This window comes from Miniopterus schreibersii (genome assembly GCF_964146895.1).
Source record: "Miniopterus schreibersii genome assembly, chromosome: 9".
Classification (NCBI taxonomy): domain Eukaryota; kingdom Metazoa; phylum Chordata; class Mammalia; order Chiroptera; family Miniopteridae; genus Miniopterus; species Miniopterus schreibersii.
In genome coordinates this window covers 26,854,013-26,876,032 of record NC_138118.1, presented here as the reverse complement: position 1 = coordinate 26,876,032, position 22,020 = coordinate 26,854,013, and the positions used below count along the sequence as shown (strand labels likewise).

At 36.3% G+C, this 22,020-nt stretch overlaps 1 protein-coding gene across 4 annotated transcripts in view; it reads left to right on the top strand.

The window, feature by feature from the left end:
* MET (MET proto-oncogene, receptor tyrosine kinase) overlaps positions 1-22,020 on the top strand; it is a 149,016-nt gene that overhangs the window by 84,875 nt on the left and 42,121 nt on the right. For all 4 annotated transcript variants that reach the window (XR_013999589.1, XM_081148012.1, XM_081148014.1 and 1 more), the window contains 6 exons: positions 12,531-12,665; positions 13,417-13,590; positions 18,973-19,118; positions 20,666-20,768; positions 20,882-21,018; positions 21,724-21,885. Coding sequence is in view for 3 of the 4 variants with exons in the window: in XM_081148012.1 (XP_081004138.1) it covers positions 12,531-12,665; positions 13,417-13,590; positions 18,973-19,118; positions 20,666-20,768; positions 20,882-21,018; positions 21,724-21,885 (857 nt within the window). In the remaining variant the exon portion in view is untranslated. The remainder of the gene's footprint in view (positions 1-12,530; positions 12,666-13,416; positions 13,591-18,972; positions 19,119-20,665; positions 20,769-20,881; positions 21,019-21,723; positions 21,886-22,020) is intronic.

Below are 22,020 nucleotides of genomic sequence, written 5' to 3'. Positions count from 1 at the left end.
TAGAACCCTGTTTTACAAAAGTCCAATCTGACCATGAAGGAATGCTCTTCTGAACACTGGAAGAATGAGCAGGTGATGCCCAACCAAGTACTCAGACTTGGAGGAGGAATGGATGGAAGGTTGTAGAACCTCCAGAAGTAAACTTACCTTTACTTAATTTAATAAAACATTTGTCATAGAAATAGTAACCAAAACCACAGTGAAGTACCACTTCATACCCACCATGATGTCTATAATTTAGAAAATGGAAAATAACAAATTTGTCAGTGAAGATGTTGAGAAATTGGAACCTTCATACATTGCTGGTGGAAATTTAGAATTATGCAGCCCATATGGAAATTGGTCTAGCAGTTCTTCATAACTTAAACATAGAGTTACCATAAGACCCCAAAATTCCACTCCTCGGAATATACCAAAGAGAAATGAAAATATATAATCACACAAAATTTTGTATGTGAATGTTCATAGGAGCATTGTTTACAAGAACCAAAGAGTGGAAACAACCCAACTATCCATCAATTTGTGAATGGATAAATAAAAATGGTATATCTACATAGTGGAATATTATTTCGCAATGAAAAGAAAGGAAGAACTGGTACATGCTCCAACACAGATGAGCCTTGAAAACATTATACTAACTGAAAGAAGTGAGACACAAGAGACCACATTTTATAGAGTGATGTCAGAGGAATGGCAGCATGAGAGATCCCCTTGGTCTTTCCCCTTAAAGTTTCAACAACTTGAACAGTCATATCTCAACAAAAGATTCCGTGCCCAACGCACAAATCTGCCTGAGATATCCACTTACTGAAACATCTAAAGGTGGGCAAGTAGAACAAAATGGGGAAGCAAACTTGGAGCGGGGCTGTTATAAGCCAGGGATGCAGCCTGACAGCAGAGAACTCACAGCAGGGCTCAGCCTAGAGAGGGGAGGAATCCAGTTGTTGTTGACACTTCCCTTCAGCCAGGAGTGAGAGAGAGCCTCAGTGGGCACTCCTGCAGGATTGAACAGCACTAGCTGCAGCTGAACTGAGAAAACTGGGCAAAAGAACATAGCACAGGAGAGTGGCTGCAGTGGTCAGCAGTCAGCAACTGAGACAGAAACAAAGCCACAAAACCTGGCTGCCTCCGCTTAACCTTCCAGAGATTACTTCTCTTTGCCTTTGCTGTTGGGTTGTGGAGCACATTAATTGTGAGCCCAAGAACTAATACTAGAGAATCGCATTTCTCCCTGAACAAAGGGTACACTCTGTGACCAGCCCCAGGGTTGGGATACAAAGGGGACCCAGACAGAGGACTGAGATCACCACTGCCAGGAGGGAAAAACAACAGGGAACATGGAGGGGTCCCCCAGCCCACCCCCACCCTGATGCATTGTGGCTACATGGACCTCAGAGGCCATGGAGAGAGCACTGGGATCTCACAGACCTAAAAAAAAAACAACTTGTGGTTCAGTGCTACATACTGGGAAAGAATAGAAAGACCTCTTCATGTTAATCTGCCAGAGAAATCCTATTCACATATTGATGCCTAGACAGAAAAGGAATCTATCAAATACTATGAATATACAAGATAGTGAGGCAGCTCAGGAAGAAAATGAAATACCTCCAGAAAACAAACTTAGACATGGAAGTATGTGACATAAATGACAGAGAATTCAAGAGTGCAGTTCTGAAAATACTCAACAAGGTGTGAGAAAGCACAGAGAGGAAATTTAGCAAGCTCAGAAAACAACTAAATGAACAAAATGAGTACTTCACCAAAGAAATTGAAACTTAAAAAAAAAATCCTAGAGATAAAAAATTCAATTTAAGAGATGAAGGATGAAAGAGTGAGCATAGAAAATAAAGCAAACCAAATGAAGGAAAAAATCAGTAATATCAAAGATAGAAATCTAGAAATGATGCAGAGGGAAGAAGAGACTTGAGAGAGAAAAAAATGAAAGAACTCTATGAGAGCTATCTGATTCTATCATAAAGAGTAATATGAGAATAATAGGCATACCAAAAGAAAAAGAGAGGGATAAGGGAGCAGAGAGCCTATTCAAACAAACAGTTGATGAGAACTTCCCAAACCTATGGAAAGAACTAGATCCTTGAATATAAGAAGCAAACAGAACACCTAGTTACCTCAATCCAACGAGGTCTTCTCCAAGGCATATTGTATTAAAACTGTCAAAAATTAATGAGAAAGAAAGAATTCTCAAGGAAACCAGGGAAAAGAAAAAAGTACTTATAAAGGAAAGCTGTTAGATTATCATCAGACTTCTCAGCAGAAACTCTACAAGCCAGAAGAGATCGGTACCAAATATTCAAACTACTGAAAGAAAGAAATTACCAGTGAAGAATAATATATCCAGCAAAGTTATGCTTTAAATATGAAGAACAAAAAAGACTTTTACAAACACAGAAACTGAGGGCACTCATCACCAGAAGACCTCCATTGCAGGAAATACTCAAGGACTTTACCTGAAACAAAGAACAAAAGATCAGCCCTGGCTGATGTGGCTCACTGCTTAGAGTGTCACCCCATGCACTGAAGGATCATGGCTTTGATTCCCAATCAGGGTATGTACCTAGTTTGCATGTTTGATCCCCACCCCAGTCACGGCACGTGCAGGAGGCAACCAGTTGATGCATCTCTTTCACATGGATGCCTCTCTCTCTCTCTCTGTCTCTCTCTCTCTCCCCCCCCCCGCCTCTTCTCTCTAAAAAAAACCAACAAACTAAAGGTCACAAATCTATGAACAAGATCGTCAACAAATGGCATTAATAGGCATAACCTGTGACAACAAAAACATAAAAGGGGAAGGAGGGAAAGGTCTAAATTTGCAAAGGAGGATGGAGGCCAGATTCATTCAAATGAAAAAGGACTACTGCATATATGAAACTTTCTTTTTCATAAATCTAGTAGTAACCACACACAGAAAAAAAAAAGAAAAAAAAGAAAACTGAGGCACATAGCATAGAAAAAGAGAAAACAGAAAAAAGAAGTATGGAATACCACCAAACCAAAACAAAAGACAGAAACACAAAGGAAAAGAACTAATGTAGGCAAAAACTACAGGAAAACAAAAGATAAAATGGCTATAGGATATCTTCATACATCAATAATTACCCTAAATGTAAATGGAATGAATTCACCAATAAAGAGGCACAGAGTAGCAGATTGCATCAAAAAACAAAACCCAATCATATGCTGCCTTCAGAAGACACATCTAAGCTGCAAAGACAAAGGTAGATTCAAAGTGAAAGGGTGAAAAATGATTCTCCAAGCAAATAACATCCAAAGAAAAGCAGGTGTAGCCATTACTTATATCTGACAAAATAGATTTCAAGACAATAAAGGTAACAAGAGACAAAAATGGATATTTTATTTTGATAAAAGGAACACTATATCAAGAAGATATAACACTTCTTAATATATATGTACCCAACCAGGGAGCACCAAAATATATAAAGCAACTACTAACAGAATTATAGGGAGAAAAAGAACAACACACTATCATAGTTGGGGACCTTAATACTCCATTGACATCTCTAGACAGATCATTTGAACCAATAAAATCAATAAAGAAATGTTGGCATTAAATGATACATTAGACCAAATGGAAGTAATTAACATCTACAGAGCTTTTCATCCCAGAACATCAGATTATACATTCTTCTACGATGCACATGGAACATTCTCTAGGATAGACCATATGTTGGGTCACAAAACTAACCTCAACAAATTCAAGAAGGTTGAAATTATACCAAGCATATTTTCTGACCACAATGCTTTGAAATTAGAAATCAACTAAAAAAGGATGTTAAGAAACCCACAAATATGTGGAGATTAAACAACATACTACTAAAAAATGACTGGGTCATAGAAGAAATAAAAAATGAGATCATGAGATACATAGAGACTAATGAGAATATCAGAACGACATATCAAAACTTCTGGGATTCAGGGAAAGCAATAAGAGGAAAGTTTATATTATTGTAGGCCTATCTCAAGAAACAAGAGAAATTCCACGTTAACAACCTAAGTTACATCTTTCTTAAATTTATCTTTATTGTTGAGAGTATTGCAGATGTCCCCCATTTTCCCCCCATTGCTCCCATCCACCTGGTTCCTGCCCCACCCCAGGCATTCACCAAACTATTGTCTCTGTCCAAGGGCTATGCACATATTCATACAAGTTCTTTGGTTAATCTCTTCCCATCCTCCCTCCCACCTTTCCTCTGAAATCAATCAGTCTGTGCCATGCTTCCATGCTTTTGGACCTATTTTGTTTGTCAGTTTCTTTTGTTCATTAGATTGCACATATAAGTGAGATATGATACTTGTCTTTCTCTGACTGGCTTATTTTGCTTAGCATAATACTCTCCAGGGCCCTTCATGCTGTCTCAAAGAGTAAGAGATCCTTCTTTTTTACAGCCACATAGTATTCCGTTGTGTAAATGAACCACATATTTTTTATCCACTCATCTACTATGGACACTTGGGCTGTTTCCAGATCTTAGCTATTGTAAATAGCACTGCTATTTTAAAGAACTGGAAAAAGAATATAAGTAACCCAAAGTCAGCAGAAAAAAAGGAAATAATAAAAATTAGAGCAGAATTGAATGAAATAGAGAACAAAAAGACTATACAAAAAATTAATACAACAAAGAGCTGATTCTTTGAAAAGATTAATAAAATTGACAAACCCCTGGCTAGACTCACTAAAGAAAAAAGAGCCCAGCCAGGCGTGGCTCAGTGGTTGAGCATCGACCTAGGATCCAGGTGATTGGGGTTCGATTCCTGGTCAGGGCACATGACCTGGTTGCGGGCTCAATCCCCAGTAGGGGGCATGCAGGAGGCGGCCGATAAATGACTCTCTCATCATTGATGTTTCTATCTCTCTCTCTCCCTCTACTTTCCTCTCTCAATAAAAATATATTTTAAAAAAAGAAGAAAAAAGAGAAAAGACTCATATAAATGAAATTAGAAATGAAGGAGAAGAAGTTACCATGGACATATTATGAAAGACTATATGCCACCAAATTCAGTAACCTAGAAGAAATAGATAAGTTCCTAGAAATATGTAACCTTCCTAGACTGAATCATGAAGAAATGGAAAACCTAAATAGACTACTCAAACTCTTCCAAAATATTGAAGAAGAGGCAATACTTCATAATACATTTATGAGGCCAACATATCTCTGATACCAAAACCTGGCAACGATAATACTAAAAAAGAAAACTACAGACCAATATCTCTGATGAATATGGATGAAAAAAATCCTAAACAAAATACTAGTAAATTGGATACAATATATTAAAAAAATAATGAATCATGATCAAGTGGGGTTCATTCCAGGGGACAAGGATGGTTCAACATATGCAGTTGATCAATGATCAGTGTAATACACCACATTAACAAAACAAACAATAAGAATAAAAATCATTTGATCTTATCAATAGGTGCAGAAAAAGCATGTGATAAATACAACATCTATTTATGATCAAAACACTCAATAAAATGGATCTAGAAGGAAAGTACCTCAACATAATAAAGGCCATATATGATAAACCCTAAGCCAATATCATACTCAATAGTGAAAAACTGAAATCTTTTCATCTAAAATCAGGAACAAGACAAGAATGTCCACTCTCACCACTCATATTCAACATGGTTCTGGAAGTCCTAGCCAGAGAAATAAGTCAAAAGGAAGGAATAAAAGGTATCTAGATTGGGAAGGAAGAAGTAAAAGTATCACTTTTTGCAGATGACATGATTCTTGTCTATAGGAAACCCTAAAGTCTCCACCAAAAAACTATTAGAAACAATAAAAAAATACAGCAACTGCAGGATACAATATCAGTGTACAAAAATCCACTACTTTCTTATATTCTAACAACAAAACTTCAGAAAAAGAAATTTTAAAAATCCCTTTTTTGCAGAGAAAATAAAATACCTAGGAAAAAACAAAGGATGTGAAAACCTATATACTGAAAACTACAAAGCATTATTAAAAGAGATGGAAAAAGACACAAAAAAATGGAAAAATATTCCATGTTCATGGATTGGAAGAATCAACATAGTTAAAATGGCCATGTTACCCAAAGCAATATACAGATTTAATGCAATCCCCATCAAAATCCCGTGGTTTTTTTTTCCAAAGCAGTAGAACAAAAATCACCAGATTTGTATGGAACCACAAAAGACCCTGAATAGCCAAAGCAATCCTGAGAAAAAAAGAATGAAGCCAGAAGTATCACATTATCTGACTTCAAATTATACTACAGAGCTATGATAATTAATACAGCATGGTATTGGCAGAACAGGCAAACAGACCAGTGGAACAGAATTGAGATCCCAGAAGTAAAACCACAGGTATATGGGCAAATAACTTTTAACAAAGGAGCCAAAAACACATTATGGAGAAAAGAATGCCTCTTAAATAAATGGTGCATGGAAAATTGGAAAGCCACATGAGAGAGAATGAAACTAGATTATAGTTTTGCCCCTCATATAAGAATTAATTCAAAATGAATCAAAGACCTAAATATAAGATCTGAAACAATATAGTACATAGAAGAAAACATAGGTACTAAAGTTCTGGACCTTGATTGTAGAGAATATTTTATGAATTTTACCCCAAAGGCAAGTGAAGTAAAGGCAAAAATAAATGAATGGGTATATCAAACTAAAAAACTTCTGTACAGCAAAAGAAACCAACAACCAAACAAAAAGGCAACTGACCAAATGGGAGATGTTATTTGCAAACAACAGCTCAGACGGGTTAATATCCAAAATATTTAAAGAACTTATACAACGCAACACCAAACACACAATCCAATTAAAAACTGGGTAGAGGACCTGAACTGACTGATACCTCTCCCCAGAAGACATACAAATGTCCATCAGATATATGAAAAGATGTTCAACTTCACTAGCTTCTAGGGAAATGCAAATCAAAACTACAATGAGATACCCCCTCACATCTGTTAGAGTGGCTATTATCAACAAGACAGGTAATAACAAGTGTTGGAAGGTTGTGGAGGAAAAGGAACCCTCATTCATTGCTGGTGGGAATGTAGACTGGTAGAGCCACTGTGTAAAACAATATGGGCAGTTCCTCAAAAAACTAAAAGTAGAATTACCACATGCCCCAGCAACCCCTTTCCTGGGCATCTGTCTGAAAACTCTAAAACATTTATTCCCAAAGATATTTGTACCCCTATGTTCACTGCAGTGGCCAAGACATGGAAAAAACCAAAGCGTCCTTCAATAGATGATTGGATAAAGAATATGTGGTACATATATACTATGGAATACTACTCAGCCATAAGAAAAGATGAAATACTGCCATCTGTAACAACATGGATGGACCTTGAGAATATTATGCTAAGTGAAATAAGTCAGTCAGAAAAAACTAAGAACCATATGATTTCACTCATGTGGAATATAAAACTGAAACTCAGAGACACAGACAGACAACAGTTGGTGGTTACCAGAGGGAAGGTAGTAGGGAGGTGGTAGAGGGTAAAGGGGGCCAAATATATGGTAACAGAAGAATTATTTGACTTTAGATGGTGGGCTCACAATGCAACATACAGGTCATATATCATAGTAATGTACACTTGAAACCTATATGACCCTATTAACCAATGAGACCCCAATAAATTTAATAAAAGTAAAATAAGAAAATAGCACCTTCACATGAGTGATTGCTTTAATGATTTTTCTCTTTAACCAATAAGAATTTGTCCAATGAGGGACTCTACTCTGAGCCGATAACCACTATTCTGGAAAGAGATTGAAAAGTTATTATATATAGTGCATTAAACAACAGCCTGAAATGCAGCTCCAAAAAGCCTGAAATCTACCCACCCTGGGTGATACTCACAAATTACTGAAACAAGACAGAAAATAGAACTTATACTTTGACAAAATTATAGTAAATCTATGCCTGGATGTTGAGTATTGCTCCAAAAACAATGAAAGGAAGACTGAAATCTGGAAAAAGGCAACAAATGATCAAAGTCATCCATCGCTGAGTATCTTAAGAGACTGGACTGAGAGAATCAGGACACTATTATCTAGAAAGTCAAAATAAGATACAGGATTGAGGTGCAAAATTGCTGAAACAAACAGGTAGGATGAGTATGAACTTGTTCACCAAATTTTGGTCTTTAGAGTTAGAAAGCATGCTTTCAAATCTTGAGAGATCTGCGGGAGCAGGGAAGTTCTTTAAAGGCTAGGTAGTGACTTTCTTTTGGAACCATATTGCCAGTCTCTGTTAGGACATGATGAAGTAAGAAAGCCGTTACTGATCAAAAAATTAATTAATTAGTTAATTAAATCTATGGGGAAAAATGACTGTTTTAATCCAAAAGAAAATAAAAGACCACTGTATGGTAAATAGGAACATGGCCCCCTTTCCATGCTTCACTTCCCCCTCCTACTCTGTGGGCAATATAGTGAAGGCCATCAGTAAGTGGACTATGAGACCTTGGGAGCTTGGCCAGCTCCTCAGTCAAGAAAACAGCATTTTTATCTCACACAGCTTTTGCAAGTCCCCCTTCCCCCTGCATGCCTTGTTTTTCTCTGTTTTCTGTACTCTAAAACCTTGTGTTGGGAAAGTCTGGGTGGCAGTGAAATAATAGCACTGGCTGGCCGCCCTCAGTGTGGCTTGTCCATAGGCTGGATGGGACCTAGCAGTTCAACTTCACCAGTGGCAGCCAATGTGGTGGTAAACTTCACCAGTCAGCCACCACTGGTGCGCACGTAAAGCCTAATAAGCCCATGTTTTTCACAGCCAGTCCTCCAGGTTATTTCTTTGGGAACCCAAGAACAATATACCGAGGTTTTCTGGGACCTCTGCACTTTGCATAACAACCACATGTTATAGAATTCCATCTGTATGAAATATCCAGAACAGGAAAATCTATAGAAATATAAAGCAGATTAGTGGTTATCAGAGACTGGAGAATATGAGGAGATGGGATGATGGGTAAGGGGTGTGGGTTGAGGTAATGACAGTGTTGCACAACTGTTTTGGTAATGGTTGCACAAATCTATGAATATACTAAACGCAATTAATTGTCCACTTTTTTTAAAAAATGAAAAGTAGAGAGAAAGCCACTTATAAATGTCTTATGTTAAATTTTATTCATCATTCTTAAAGAAAATTAAATTCTAAAACAGTTTAATTAAAAACAAAAGTTTTTGTGTGGGATGAGAGTATCCAGCCTTTATGTATTTGTAGATATATCACATAAAATTATTTTCTTCAGGCTTATTAATTTTCGGACCTTGCCACAAAGGATTTATTTATTTAACTTGTACATATATTTCTTTCCCATGTCCTGTCCCAGATAATTTGAGATCACACCCACAACAATTAAGCAAATTCATATTCCTCCCTACTCCTCCACCCCAAATGTATGTCTTACATTTTCAAAAGCATTAGAGAAAAATATTTTGAGACCTAAACACTAAAGATTAGTTGTCAACACTGTAGAAACTCAAAAGATAATTGCCAGTCTTCTATTTCATACTAATTGTCCTAGGATTGCCAGTGATTTATCATAAGGATTAAATCTAGATGCTAGATTTAGTTTTGCCCCTAGAAATATCTCTGTGACAACCAAAAGGAACTCCTAATTTGCAAACATAGCTTCAGGGGTATTTTGAGAGTTAAGGTGGTTAATTATTTAGAATTTGGGCAATGAATGAAAGTGAGGAATGAATGATAGAAAAGCATTCTTGGCGCTTTAGGTATCCCTGCAGAGAAAGGGCTAATGATCAACTCAAAAGGTATTTGCATCTGTGAGGTGACCTCTGCTCAAAATTCCAAACAGTCGTCTCACTTTTCCACACAGCCTTCCTGTCTTCTGAGGTTCATCTCATTTTCTGTATCAAGCCGCACTTATCCTAGCTAATGATCAAAAGTAGAGCTTGCCAGCTGTGCTAGTACAGTTTCCTCTGTGCCATCAGAAGCTTTTTAGATGTGGAATCTTTCTCCTTAGGCACACTTACTTGTGCAGCCAATGTTACTGAAACAAGGAGTATTTGGCAAGGCACATATATTGTGAAATTTGTTTTAATGCTTTGACTCATGAGTGGCTTTTAGGAGCTCAGAGTTGAAGCCTTTTATTGGTATTTACTCTGGTGCTCCAAGAGTGTAGCAGTTAAGTGTTTAAGGAGAAGCAGAGCACACAGATTCAAGCATTCAATAAAGCTCCTTGGAAACCTGACTCATACTTCCCTGCTAAAATTCTCTGTTGTATTTTCTTTAAGGGAAGTAATAATACCTACCTTGTAAAATTATTGTGAGGAGTAAACAAAATAGCCATTTAAGGCACTTAACCCAATGCCTGACTGTTACCTGTTAGAAGAGTACTACATATATGGTGCTCACCAGACAAAAAGTCTTAACTGAATCAATCTATACAAGTTCCAGAGGTGCAAAGAGCTTCTTTAGGAAAAGAGAGGGAGAGGTTAATCCTTTCTGAGGAATGAATATTTGAATGGGCTTTGGATATTTGATAAAGTCAAAGATGATGGCCTAGTAATTAAGAAGAGATTGCTTATTATAAATTCAGGAAGTGATTTTTAAAAGAGCAAGAAGATAGTAGAAAAACGGGTACTAGGAGGTGGTGATTATTTGGCAGGTCTGAATAGAATGGAAGATACAAGAGAGACAGACACAGAATGCAAATATTCATAGGAAGGTTCATAGAGATGATTAATCTTCAGTGAAGTGGAAAGCACAGAATGAGGCAGAAAACAGAGTCAGGGTATTAAGACAGGCTGGTGTTTTGTTTTGTTTTTGACTTGTATGTGAGAGATTTTTGTTTGTTTTTAATCTTTTCAGTTTGAAGTAATTGGCAACAATCAGGAAATTATTAAAAGGGGGATTAGGGGTAGGAAAAATACGAGGTGGTGAGTTAGGTTTGGAAAATTGGATAACTGAAATCTGGATAATTTGGGATAGAAGCTTTCTAAGTCTGATGTCCAGATACTCTGCTTATAACCAGCACCCAGAGGGAGGTTGGATTGGTAATTAAACTTCTTTTTACTTTAACTGCAAAAGTCACAAATACCTACTTGGCTCTAAATTTAGTAATAAATAACAATAGTTTCCATCCTCTCCCATCCTAACCAAATGACCTTTGATCCATCATTTAACTTCTGTACAAATATCACCACCCTCCTTAATGGAGATGTTTTAAAAGTGTTGAGTGTTTGGGATAGAACTTATGTTAGGGGGAAAAATGTCATGATGTTTAACTTTTATGGCTCTCTGAGAGCTTGGTTAGTTTCTCTATCAACAGTTTACTCTCTAGGAGCAAATTGGATACTTTGGGGATCTTCCCAGATTGTTTCAGGCTGCTTGACTCCCTCATTGTGTTTAAGAGAAAAATTTACTACTAGTTCCCCAAAATATTTATATGTTGTATATGTTTGTTAGGTACTAAGCAGTTATTTACTCCTGCAATTTTTATTCCCATTTTAAAGATAAGAAAGCAGAGGTAGAAGGAGTGGTCATTTAACTAATCCCAGTCTCACAAATATTCATACTTGTTCAGTGATTTCAGTCCTATAGCAAGTAAATACACTTTCAATGCAACCTAAAAGGGTATTTGAAATGTTGGGAAATTTCACACTTTCAAGCTCAGAGCTGTGCTTGCACCCTCATTTAAGAATGAAAGTCTCTCTGAACACCACTAAACTCTCCTAAAGTCTGAATGTTCATCTCAGATAGTCACCCTGATTTTACTCCTGGACTTCATTATTACTGGGTTTTAGCAACAGGGAAGATGGAAAGTATATAGCTGCGAAGCATTCCAAATTAGAAGTACCTGAAAGCAGGAATGATACCGGTTATCAAACCTCATTTCCAAGGCATTGTTAAAACCATCAGGCCTTTTTAAACCAGTCTGAGAAGCAGAACTTTATTATAATCCAAGTAATAACATATGGTGGAACAATGGTTAATAAAAATGACAGCACATCATTTCAAAGTAGCTAAGGGCCTATTTTGACCTCAAAAGGTCTATAAATATGGCTTAAGAGTAGCAGAGCGTGGAACTAGATCCAGGTCTCCAGAATCCCCATCCAGTATGCTTTCCATTACCTCAGGGGAAGCTGACTGATCAGGAGGATCAGAAGGATAGATTTAAAAATAATCCAGAATCCCCATAGCATAAGTGAAGTCTTCTGTTCTGGGGAGAGTTTTGGCTCCTCTAGTTCCCGACGTAATCATGAAGATTTGTCTGCATGTCCTGGCTGATTGACTGGGAGATCTACTTCCCTAAAAACCATTAAAAGATCATAGGAAAAGATTGTCTTGGGGGTTCAGATGAATTGTCTTCAAGGCAGAAAATTAGAAGATGTCATATTGATTTACAATGAGATAAACCATTGACCCTTTAGTTTAAACACCCACGAACTTTCCTAATCTATTATTACCATTATCATCCACACTTTCCACTTGTATTTAAACTGAGCTTGTTGGAATAAAGGTGTTTTCGCTTTTGTTTCTCAGGTTGTAGTTTCTCGATCAGGATCATCAACCCCACATGTGAATTTTCGCCTGGATTCCCACCCCGTGTCTCCTGAAGCAATTGTGGAGCACCCATTAAACCAAAGTGGCTACACATTGGTTGTCACAGGGAAGAAGGTAAGCCCTGTTCCCACAAGGGGGTGAGTGGGTATTTATTGCCAGTGTCATGTGGTCTTTTTTAACTTCTTTCTTTGTCTTGGATTCACCTCTCCTCTATCAAGTTCTTTTCTTTCTTGAGTATTTCAGAGATCTTTTGAAATCAAGTTAAATTTTTATTCAGGGAAGATAGGAGCTAAGGGAGGTCCCCTTCATAATATGTACTGTGCTTTTCCTTTTCTCCTGTATTTCTCAATGAGAAAAACAAGCATACTGAATTAGTATTACAGTCCTAAGGTAAGAACTCTAGTACAGGCAGATTGATCCTAAAATGCATATTGGAATTTGATACCACACAATAACCCCTTTTCTCTGAGAGAAGGAGGTGCATCTTGATGCCAGAATGATATGTAAACTTACTTAGAATTTCCTGAGGGTTTATGTTTTCCAGATGCTCAAATTATACTCTTGTTATTTTACAATTGTCTCAAGCAAAATTTCTCTACTAAATAGGACCTCTAGCATTGCATGACAGTACTTGTGTTCACTGGACAGTAATGGTAACTTCTATCATGTACATGACTACGGTAGAGGGAAGAAAGGAATTTGATTTTTTTACTTTAATCACCTAATCATTATTACATGATTTGCACATGTAGGTGTTATCTCTGATAGACTCTGTAAAATTATATTTACATGTATACTTGGTATATTTAGTTTTCATTTAACAAACAAAATTTCTGGGAGCTCTTTCTATCACTTTGCTTTACAGATCACCAAGATCCCATTGAATGGCTTGGGCTGTGACCATTTCCACTCCTGCAGTCAGTGCCTCTCTGCCCCTCCCTTTGTGCAGTGTGGCTGGTGCCACAACAAATGTGTGCGATTGGAGGAATGCCCCAACGGAACATGGACTCAAGAGATCTGTCATCCTACAATCTATAAGGTAGGAATCTCTGGCAGCTATCAGTATGTTTTTTGGTAAACACAAATCCCACTACTGAAAAAAATCTAAAATTCAGTTTACTCATTTAGCTATGAGAAATCAGCCAAAATACTATCTCCCTCCAAGTTTTTTTTAGGGTGGCATTTGGTCAAATCCCCAGAGTCCTGTACCTGCTTCACACTCACTGAGTGGATTTTCTCCTTGGCCAATTGCTTTCCCTTAGTACTATGTAAATAAGCTCCCTATTTCCTCACATCAGGACCTGTTCCCTCCTGGCTCCCCCATTCTCTGAATCCTCACCACCTACTTTATCTGCCAGGTGCCTAGATGTGAACCTCTACCACACATACAGATCTGCTCATGGCATAACCACAATCCTATACCAAATGGTGCAAGCTAGAGATTATAGTCACTCTGAGGCAGACAGGACAGGTTTCTTCCTGTCTGACTCCAGAGATGGTGGCCTTGTATCATCACAGATGAGATTAGAGGTTACTTCCCAAGTAAATGGTCAACACCCATGAGTGGCTGTGCACCTTCTCTCCAAGTTCCTGGAAGAGCCATAAATGTGCAGCCGGTGTGACTATACTAAAATCTATACTGTGTGAGTCATTTTATTCTTTAATTTACTCCAAAAATATTTGAATGCAAACTACACAGTAGGTAGTCTTTTAGACACTGGGGAGATACAGTCTCAGACAAGACAAAAGTGCCTCCTGCTATTAGAGAACTTAGCTTCCAGCAGTGGACTTCAGCCCAGACATTGTAGCCACCATCTCTCTCTGTTGCCTTAGTTTCTTAAGTATATATTTGGCACTTTGAAAATCTCCCTGGCATTTTTTAAAAATATCTTGATCCAAACACATTTTGCTTGAAAATACTTCCCTGGTGAGGACTCAGTGTGTATTTTCTCTGCCTGCATGTAGAACAGTTGGACTTTAGTAAATGGTCCTTGTGAAAGATTCAAGTTAAAGGTCTTAGTTGCCTGGTTCAAGCCCAAGTAAGCAAAGTGTACAAGTCAGAACAGGAACTGCCCCCAAGTGCATGGCTATTTTCAGTTAGTTATGGTTTGGGACAAGACTTGTATGGGGTGACTAGGTTTTAAACCAAATTATTTTCTGTTGGGTGTGGCACAATTATTAAGACCTAGCTTGATTGGCCAAGGAATAAACAAGAAGATAGTAAGGAAACTATCTATACTGTAGTGTTTATGTACACTTTTTTGTTGTTCTTTAATATACTTTTAAAACCACATGCAATTTTATACTTTTTTTTAAACACACAGCCTTGGCAATTTGAGACACTAGAAAACTGAACTCAACTATTCCATAAAAGAGATATAAGGAGTGTGGTGTGTTTGTGGCTGTGTGTGTCTGTGTGTGTGTGCACACATGCAGTTAAATCACAACAGTTTTATTTCAGAAATAACCAAGCTGCTGTTTTAAATAAAAAGCCAGTTGAGAACCTATACAAATGAAACATTTAATTTTGACCATTGTGCTTTCTTTTATTCATCATGAAAGCCATGTTAAAATAGTTAAAAACAGAGTAAATATTTTAGAATTTTCTGAAACCAGAAAATCTCTTCTAATGTTCGAGTTTACCTCCTCTCTCACCTTTCCTAACTCCAACACTCTAGTTGGCAATTTTATATCATGCACGAGTCAGTGAGGCTTGAGCTGTATGGTTAGAAGGAAAGTAGTGCAGCTGAGTCCATAAATCCCTTTCGATTCATAGTTGTTAGGAAGATTTCATGCTGCACTAGAGCGTGACATTCAGCATTCTTACTGCAAAAAATAAGACAGATTATTCATCTTTTTCTTATCTGTCTTAAATTCTGTAGGCACAAAACCCAGCTAATGTATAGGATTTCACTTTCTGATAAATGTAAATTAACTTGCTTTTCAAGGTAAATGATGTTCAGTGGCTGAAATTCTTTGCAGCTCCACATATGAGAGATTTCAGAATTGCAAGCCCATTATTTTGTTTCTAACATATTATCTGATCTTGTACTCAAAGAGCAATGAGAAGTGCTTTAGAAAAGGAAGAGCACTTTCCAATGTATTCTGAATTTATCAGGATAAAATTGTAATATCTTGTAGGATTGAATTCAATCCCAGTGAGACAATAAAACAGTTTATTAATTGATCAGAAGACTCAGATAAGAAGCAATAGCAATATCTTATGGGGGCAAGGATTGTGCAATCAATGCACTGCCAGCAATATATTTGTGACTTTTTTCCTACTGAACAAAGTTTAACTTTGTTGTTTTTCTATAGACTCTTCACCTGGTTTCCCTTATTGTTAATATCTTACATTACTGGTACATTGCAAATTTTAATTTTCCAAGGTTTTTTATTGTTGTTTCTAGCTTTCTCATGTATTATCTTGGTGGATTTTGAAAACATGATCATTTGAATCATTTTCACCTGTGAAAGGACACTAGCTCCTTTTTTAGCTATTTTTCCCCTGTGTAGACAGGTGGGAGACCCAGCCTCTGGACACTCATTTCCTTCCCACAGAGTTTCTCTGCCCTTCAGGATAACTCAGAGTTTGCCAGCCCATTGTTGGTTCTGTCCAAGGGTGTGTGGTCAATACTGCTTCCTTCCTTTCCCCTGGAAAAGTGAACATTACCCCATAAGCTAGGGAAAATCCTTAGATGCCCACCTCTAGTATTTCAGCCTGGAGAGAAAAACTAAGTAGAGCTGGTCTTTCAAAACCTGATTGTCTAGCCAAGTTTTTATAATAACCATTTCTATTGCACCATTTGAACACCTCTCAGTGTCTTTTTTCAAATCATCACACAACCCCTTTGCCTTATATAGAAATTCATGATGTATGTAGAGTGACAGACTTCAGTTTTTACATAGACAGGGGGGACCTAGCAGTGGGATCAGGCCTTGGCAGCTGTTTTTTATGAGGAAGCTTTGTTAAGAGGGAACAGCAGCTGTGTGGCCATCTCAGGCTGAAGAAAGTCCAGGAGGGTTAGGTGTCTTATTCTCTCCTACTAGATTTCTAGCATAATAATAAACAAATATTTTTTTCCTAGCAGTTCTCATTTGGCTAGACATGGGCAAGTAAGTTTTCAAGAAAGGCACAACTGTGTAATGGATTTAATGGGTAAAATAGCTATCATAAAAGCATTAAGCCAAAACTTTAAAGGGGCTTGTTAAACAAGGGTAAGTTAAGACTTTGGTTTGCAATTATTATTTGGGAAGGATGGGAATCTTTGCAAATTTTAATTTTGCTACCCTTGTAAATTGTGAAAAATATCACTTTTAGATTTTCACTAACTGGCCTTAAACAAATACCTTTTTGAGTGGTGCTATGTTTTCCCACCATTGTACTTTACAGCACAATTTACAATATGTCCCCCCAAAAGAGCATTTCCTTTCTCAATTGTCACAAAACTGCTGAGGAGAAGCTTATTTTTAACTTAAAAATGTGTTTTGTTTTACTAGTTTTAGTCTAAGAACCCATGTCTTATAGACTTCCTAAGGGCCTAATGCTATCTTATATTACGGTCATCAAAGTTTGTTTTTTTTTTGTTTGTTTTTTTGGGGTGGTACACAAATCAAAAAATCTCTTAGTCATTTATACTACTGGTTCTTTTTTATTATTAAATTTATTGGGGTGACATTAGTTAATAAGATCATATAGGTTTCAAGTGTACATTTCTATGATACATGATCTGTATATTGTGTTGTGTTCCCACCACCCAAAGTCAAATCATTTTCGGTCACCATATATTTGGCCCCCTTTACCCTTTAATAACCTCCTATCCCCTTCTCTCTGGTAACTACCATACTGGTGTGTGTGTCTATGAGATTCAGTTTTATATCCCACCTATGAGTGGAATCATATGGTTCTTAGCTTTTTCTGACTGACTTATTTCTGACTGAGTATAGTATTCTCAGGGTCCATCCATGTTGTCACAAATGGCAGTATTTCATCTTTTCTTATGGCTGAGTAGTATTCCATTGTATATGTACCACATTTTCTTTTTCCAATCATCTACTGAAGGATACTTTGGTTGTCTCCATGTCTTGGCCACTGTGAATAATGCTGCAGTGAACATAGGGGTGAATACATGTTTTAGAGTTTTGGGGGCAGTTACCCAGAAGAGGGGTTTCTGGGTCATATGGTAAATTTATTTATTAATTAATTTAAAATTTACTTTTCACATACCTGCAAGAATAAAATGAACATATTATTTATTTAATATGGGGCAAGAAAAATCCTAGAAATGAGATGTAAAATAATGCCAAGGGAGATTATTAGAAACATTACTATAATAGCTCTATGTATCATAGATCATATTTGGGCTCTCTCCAGTTTTGTTTTTATCTCTTACTAATATAAATAATATACTGAATGTATTAAATATTACATCATTTTCTAAAGGCTGAATGTATCAACTGACCAATTGGTATATGTCAAATAGTGACCATATTTAAAGAAAAATTGCAAATCAATAATAAATGTGAATTAACAAGTAAAAGAAATAGATTCACTTATTCATGTGTTGCTACCTGGCACATAGTAGATGATTTATAAGTAAATGGCAGATATGTTTTGAATACCACCCATGTGTTTGATATTGTGAAAGCTGCTAAATGCAACTGAAAATGTTGAATATCAAAAGAGGTATTTTTATTGTGACTTTCTTCTCTGGATGGGGATTATCATAGCAACAAGAGTGTAGCACACAGAACAAGCATATGTTGGAGCTTGGTTTCTAGGGCTCATGAAGATGTTTTGAGCAGTTTCATCTAGAGGCCCATGAAGGAGTTATAATCAGAGTTCTAAGCATAAAAGTCTGGGTCCAAAGCATGTCTTCTCTAGCCTGGGAGTTTCCTAGAAGATGAAATCATTTCAGAGTAGCCCAAGAAGGCCCTTCATTCCCACCCAGGCTGAATCTGCTCTCTGTCCTTTCTCTGGATCTCCTGAAAACAACTTGTTTCATCAGCACATCAGATAGTTTTTTTGTTTGGGGAGAGAGGGGGGTAAATCCTCACCTGAGGACATGTTTCCATTGATTTGAGAAAGAGAGAGAGAGAAACATCCATGTGAGGGAGAGACATTGATCAGTTGCCTCCCAGGTATGTGCCCTGACAGGGAATCAAAAGCACCATCTTTTTGGTATATGGGATGACACTCAACCAACTGAGCCATACCAGCCAGGGCAACATGTCATATAGTTTTAATGTTTGTTCCAGATACTCTGAAATTTGCCACCATTATTTCTTTAGTGAAAATTAATTTTTTTTTAGGTAGTGGGAGAATGAAAGAATTTCAGACTATTTGAGCATACGTATTTTGTTTTCCACACATATGAAAGAAAATATATTGGGGGTTATAAGTTCTATGTTGTCCTTGTAGGTGTTCCCAACTAGTGCCCCTCTGGAAGGAGGGACAACGCTGACCATATGTGGCTGGGACTTTGGATTCAGTGATATAAAGAAAACCAGAATTCTCCTTGGAAATGAGAGCTGCACCTTGACCTTCAGTGAGAGTACAACAAATATGTAAGGATCTTAAAATACTTTGCTGGGATGTGATTGGAAAACAAGTTTTATGTTTGAATGAATACTTGTAAAAATTGCCCTAAAAGTTTATCCCTTACAAGTCATGGTCTATCACATCCCTTTTGGATTTTTTTTGTTTTGGTTTTTTTAGTCTTCTTTAATCCCAGGATTAAAGAGGGAGAAAGTTGACATTACCTAGATGAAAAAAAGAATCCCGCATTTGGGAGTTTTCAGTCATTTTTGTAACAACTCTTCAGAAATTGTCTGGGTAGATTTGAAAGCACTAGTTGGTTGGAGTCACTCTGTCTTTAAAGTCTTCAGATATAGTATCCAATGGTTTTTTTCTATAAAAGTCAGTAAATAGCTTAGTATGTACCCTGTCTCCTAAATTTACTTTCTAAACCTCAGAAATGTAGTAGAGTAGCTGAATCACATTTTTGAGACTCATTTTTTGATGAGTTTAAATTTACATTCAGCTGATATTTATTGGCATTGTAATATAAGTAGTGTATCTCAGTTAGCCATTCCCAAATCCTGGAAGATAGCAATATTATTCCTATTTTTTAAAAGTGGTTCCTGAAGATCAGAAAGGTAATTCAGAGAGTGAGGTGAATAGACCTTCAAGCTCAGTTTTCCTGATCCAAGACCTGTGCTTGTTCTACTATATTCTGCGTGTACCTTCTATAAGATCTGAATCCCATAAAGAACAAGAATCCAAAAATATTTAGTTATCATGTAGTAACAAGAACCAAACATTTAAAATTTTATGGTTCATGCTAGTCTATCAAGTGATTATTTTATACCTAGTAGAATTTCTTTCAGAATTACACAGAGGTCTAAATCTATTCATTTTATTAAGAACAAAACATCCATTAATGTCATACTTTTTTAGCTTAATGGTCTAACAAATTATTTCTGAAATATACCTTGTAAATTCTTACTGATTGCATTATAAATTAGAGTCTTTAGAAGTGGAACAATTAATTCTCTTCTTTAAAAGTTATTTAATAAAATAAATTATATTTATAATCTCTAGGACTATAAGATTATTCAAAAACAATTCTATGGAAAACCTGTCACAATCTCATTATTTTTTAAGTAATTTAAGTAAACACGTGACAAGTGTAATCACAGAACTGCACCTGTGGACATACTTTAATAAAAGGATTTGGCTTATTTATCATTAGCCATTGTTATGCTATTGAGATACTATTTGTTAAATATGCCAAACATTATGCCTACAATTTTATATGATTAGACTTAGATTATTATGAACTTTTCAATTGGTGAATTCTGCATTGATGAGGTTTAACATTTCCTGTTTTGTCAGTATAAATAATATAATACAGTCAATATAAAGATAGTGTAATAGTATAGAAATAGAATTATACACTTTTCAGCCATAATGTTTACTGCAAATCTCTGCTTGCTAGTCAAAGTAGTCAGCTCACACATTAGAGTTAATGTCCCTTCATGTAAAACAGCCAAACTAAAAAATGCCTCCTTTGGATTTGTAACATATTAAACTTTGTGGGGGGGTTTTTCAGGTTAAAATGCACAGTTGGTCCTGCAATGAATGAGCATTTCAATTTGTCCATAATTATTTCAAGTGGTCAAGGGACAGCGCAAAACAGTACATTTTCTTATGTGGTAAGTCTAAGCATTACTTTTCTCATGAAGTAGGATATTTAATTGTTACTTAATTTATTTAGAGTTATAAAATTAACAAGCTACTTTGCTTTTTTGTTTTTATCTCTCATCAGGATCCTATAATAACAAGTATTTCTCCTAGTTATGGTCCTAAGACTGGTGGCACTTTACTTACTTTGACTGGAAAGTACCTTAACAGTGGGAATTCTAGACACATCTCAATTGGTGGAAAAACCTGTACTTTAAAAAGGTGTTGTAAATTTGTTTTTTGTTGCATCAGTCATGTAGAATTAATATCTACATCTAACAAATTAAGAAAAAATTATTCCTTTTTTTTAATGGAAAAAAAATCCAAGTTATTTATCATTTACTCTTCTGCTGATGTAACCTCTTCTTTCCCAAATCCATCTACTCCCTTTTGCTCATTTGTCTACCTTTCCCTTGTTGTTTATTAATTCCACCTTTAAGTTTTATCTTTCCATTCATCTTCTCTCCTGTTTTATCTTAGTATCCTAACTATACTATGAGTTGTGAAATTCTAATAATGACAATAAAATGAAATAAACATTTCCATCAAGATTTACGATTAGACTAAATCACTTTGCAGAGGTGAGAAACATGGGGGAGATTGGGATTGAAGAGAAGTTATATTTTTACTTCTTAGAATTGGAACAGCTCAGTTTAATCAAATACCAAAAGGATATCTTAATAATTGCTTAAAATCCTAAATGTTTTGAAGTCAAGGATGGCTTGCTGAAACAAGACTAAACTTGGGATCTAGTCAAGTGTAAACAGCCTACATTAGAAAGATCTTTTATCTAGACCACATCAGGAAATTCCTATTTAGGAGTCATTGAGTGATACCGTTTTGACTTATGGATATAATTTTCAAATATATGTGTCTTTAATAGCTAAAGTCCAATTTCTTCAAAATTTTTTTGTTTTTTTGATACAGTGTATCAGATAGTATTCTTGAATGTTATACTCCAGCCCAAACCTCTCCAACTGAGTTTCCTATTAAATTGAAAATTGACTTAGCCAACAGAGAGACTGACAGCTTCAGTTACCAGGAAGACCCCATTGTCTATGAAATTCGTCCAACCAAATCTTTTATTAGGTAAGTAAAAATTTCTGATGAGTGTAAAAAGTAAGGAACATAAGGATGATTTGGCTGTCGAATACTCAAGAGGAATTGTGGTTTTATCTTTAGCTTTGATGCTGCTGCATTTCTTTTAAAGGCTGCCTTTTATTT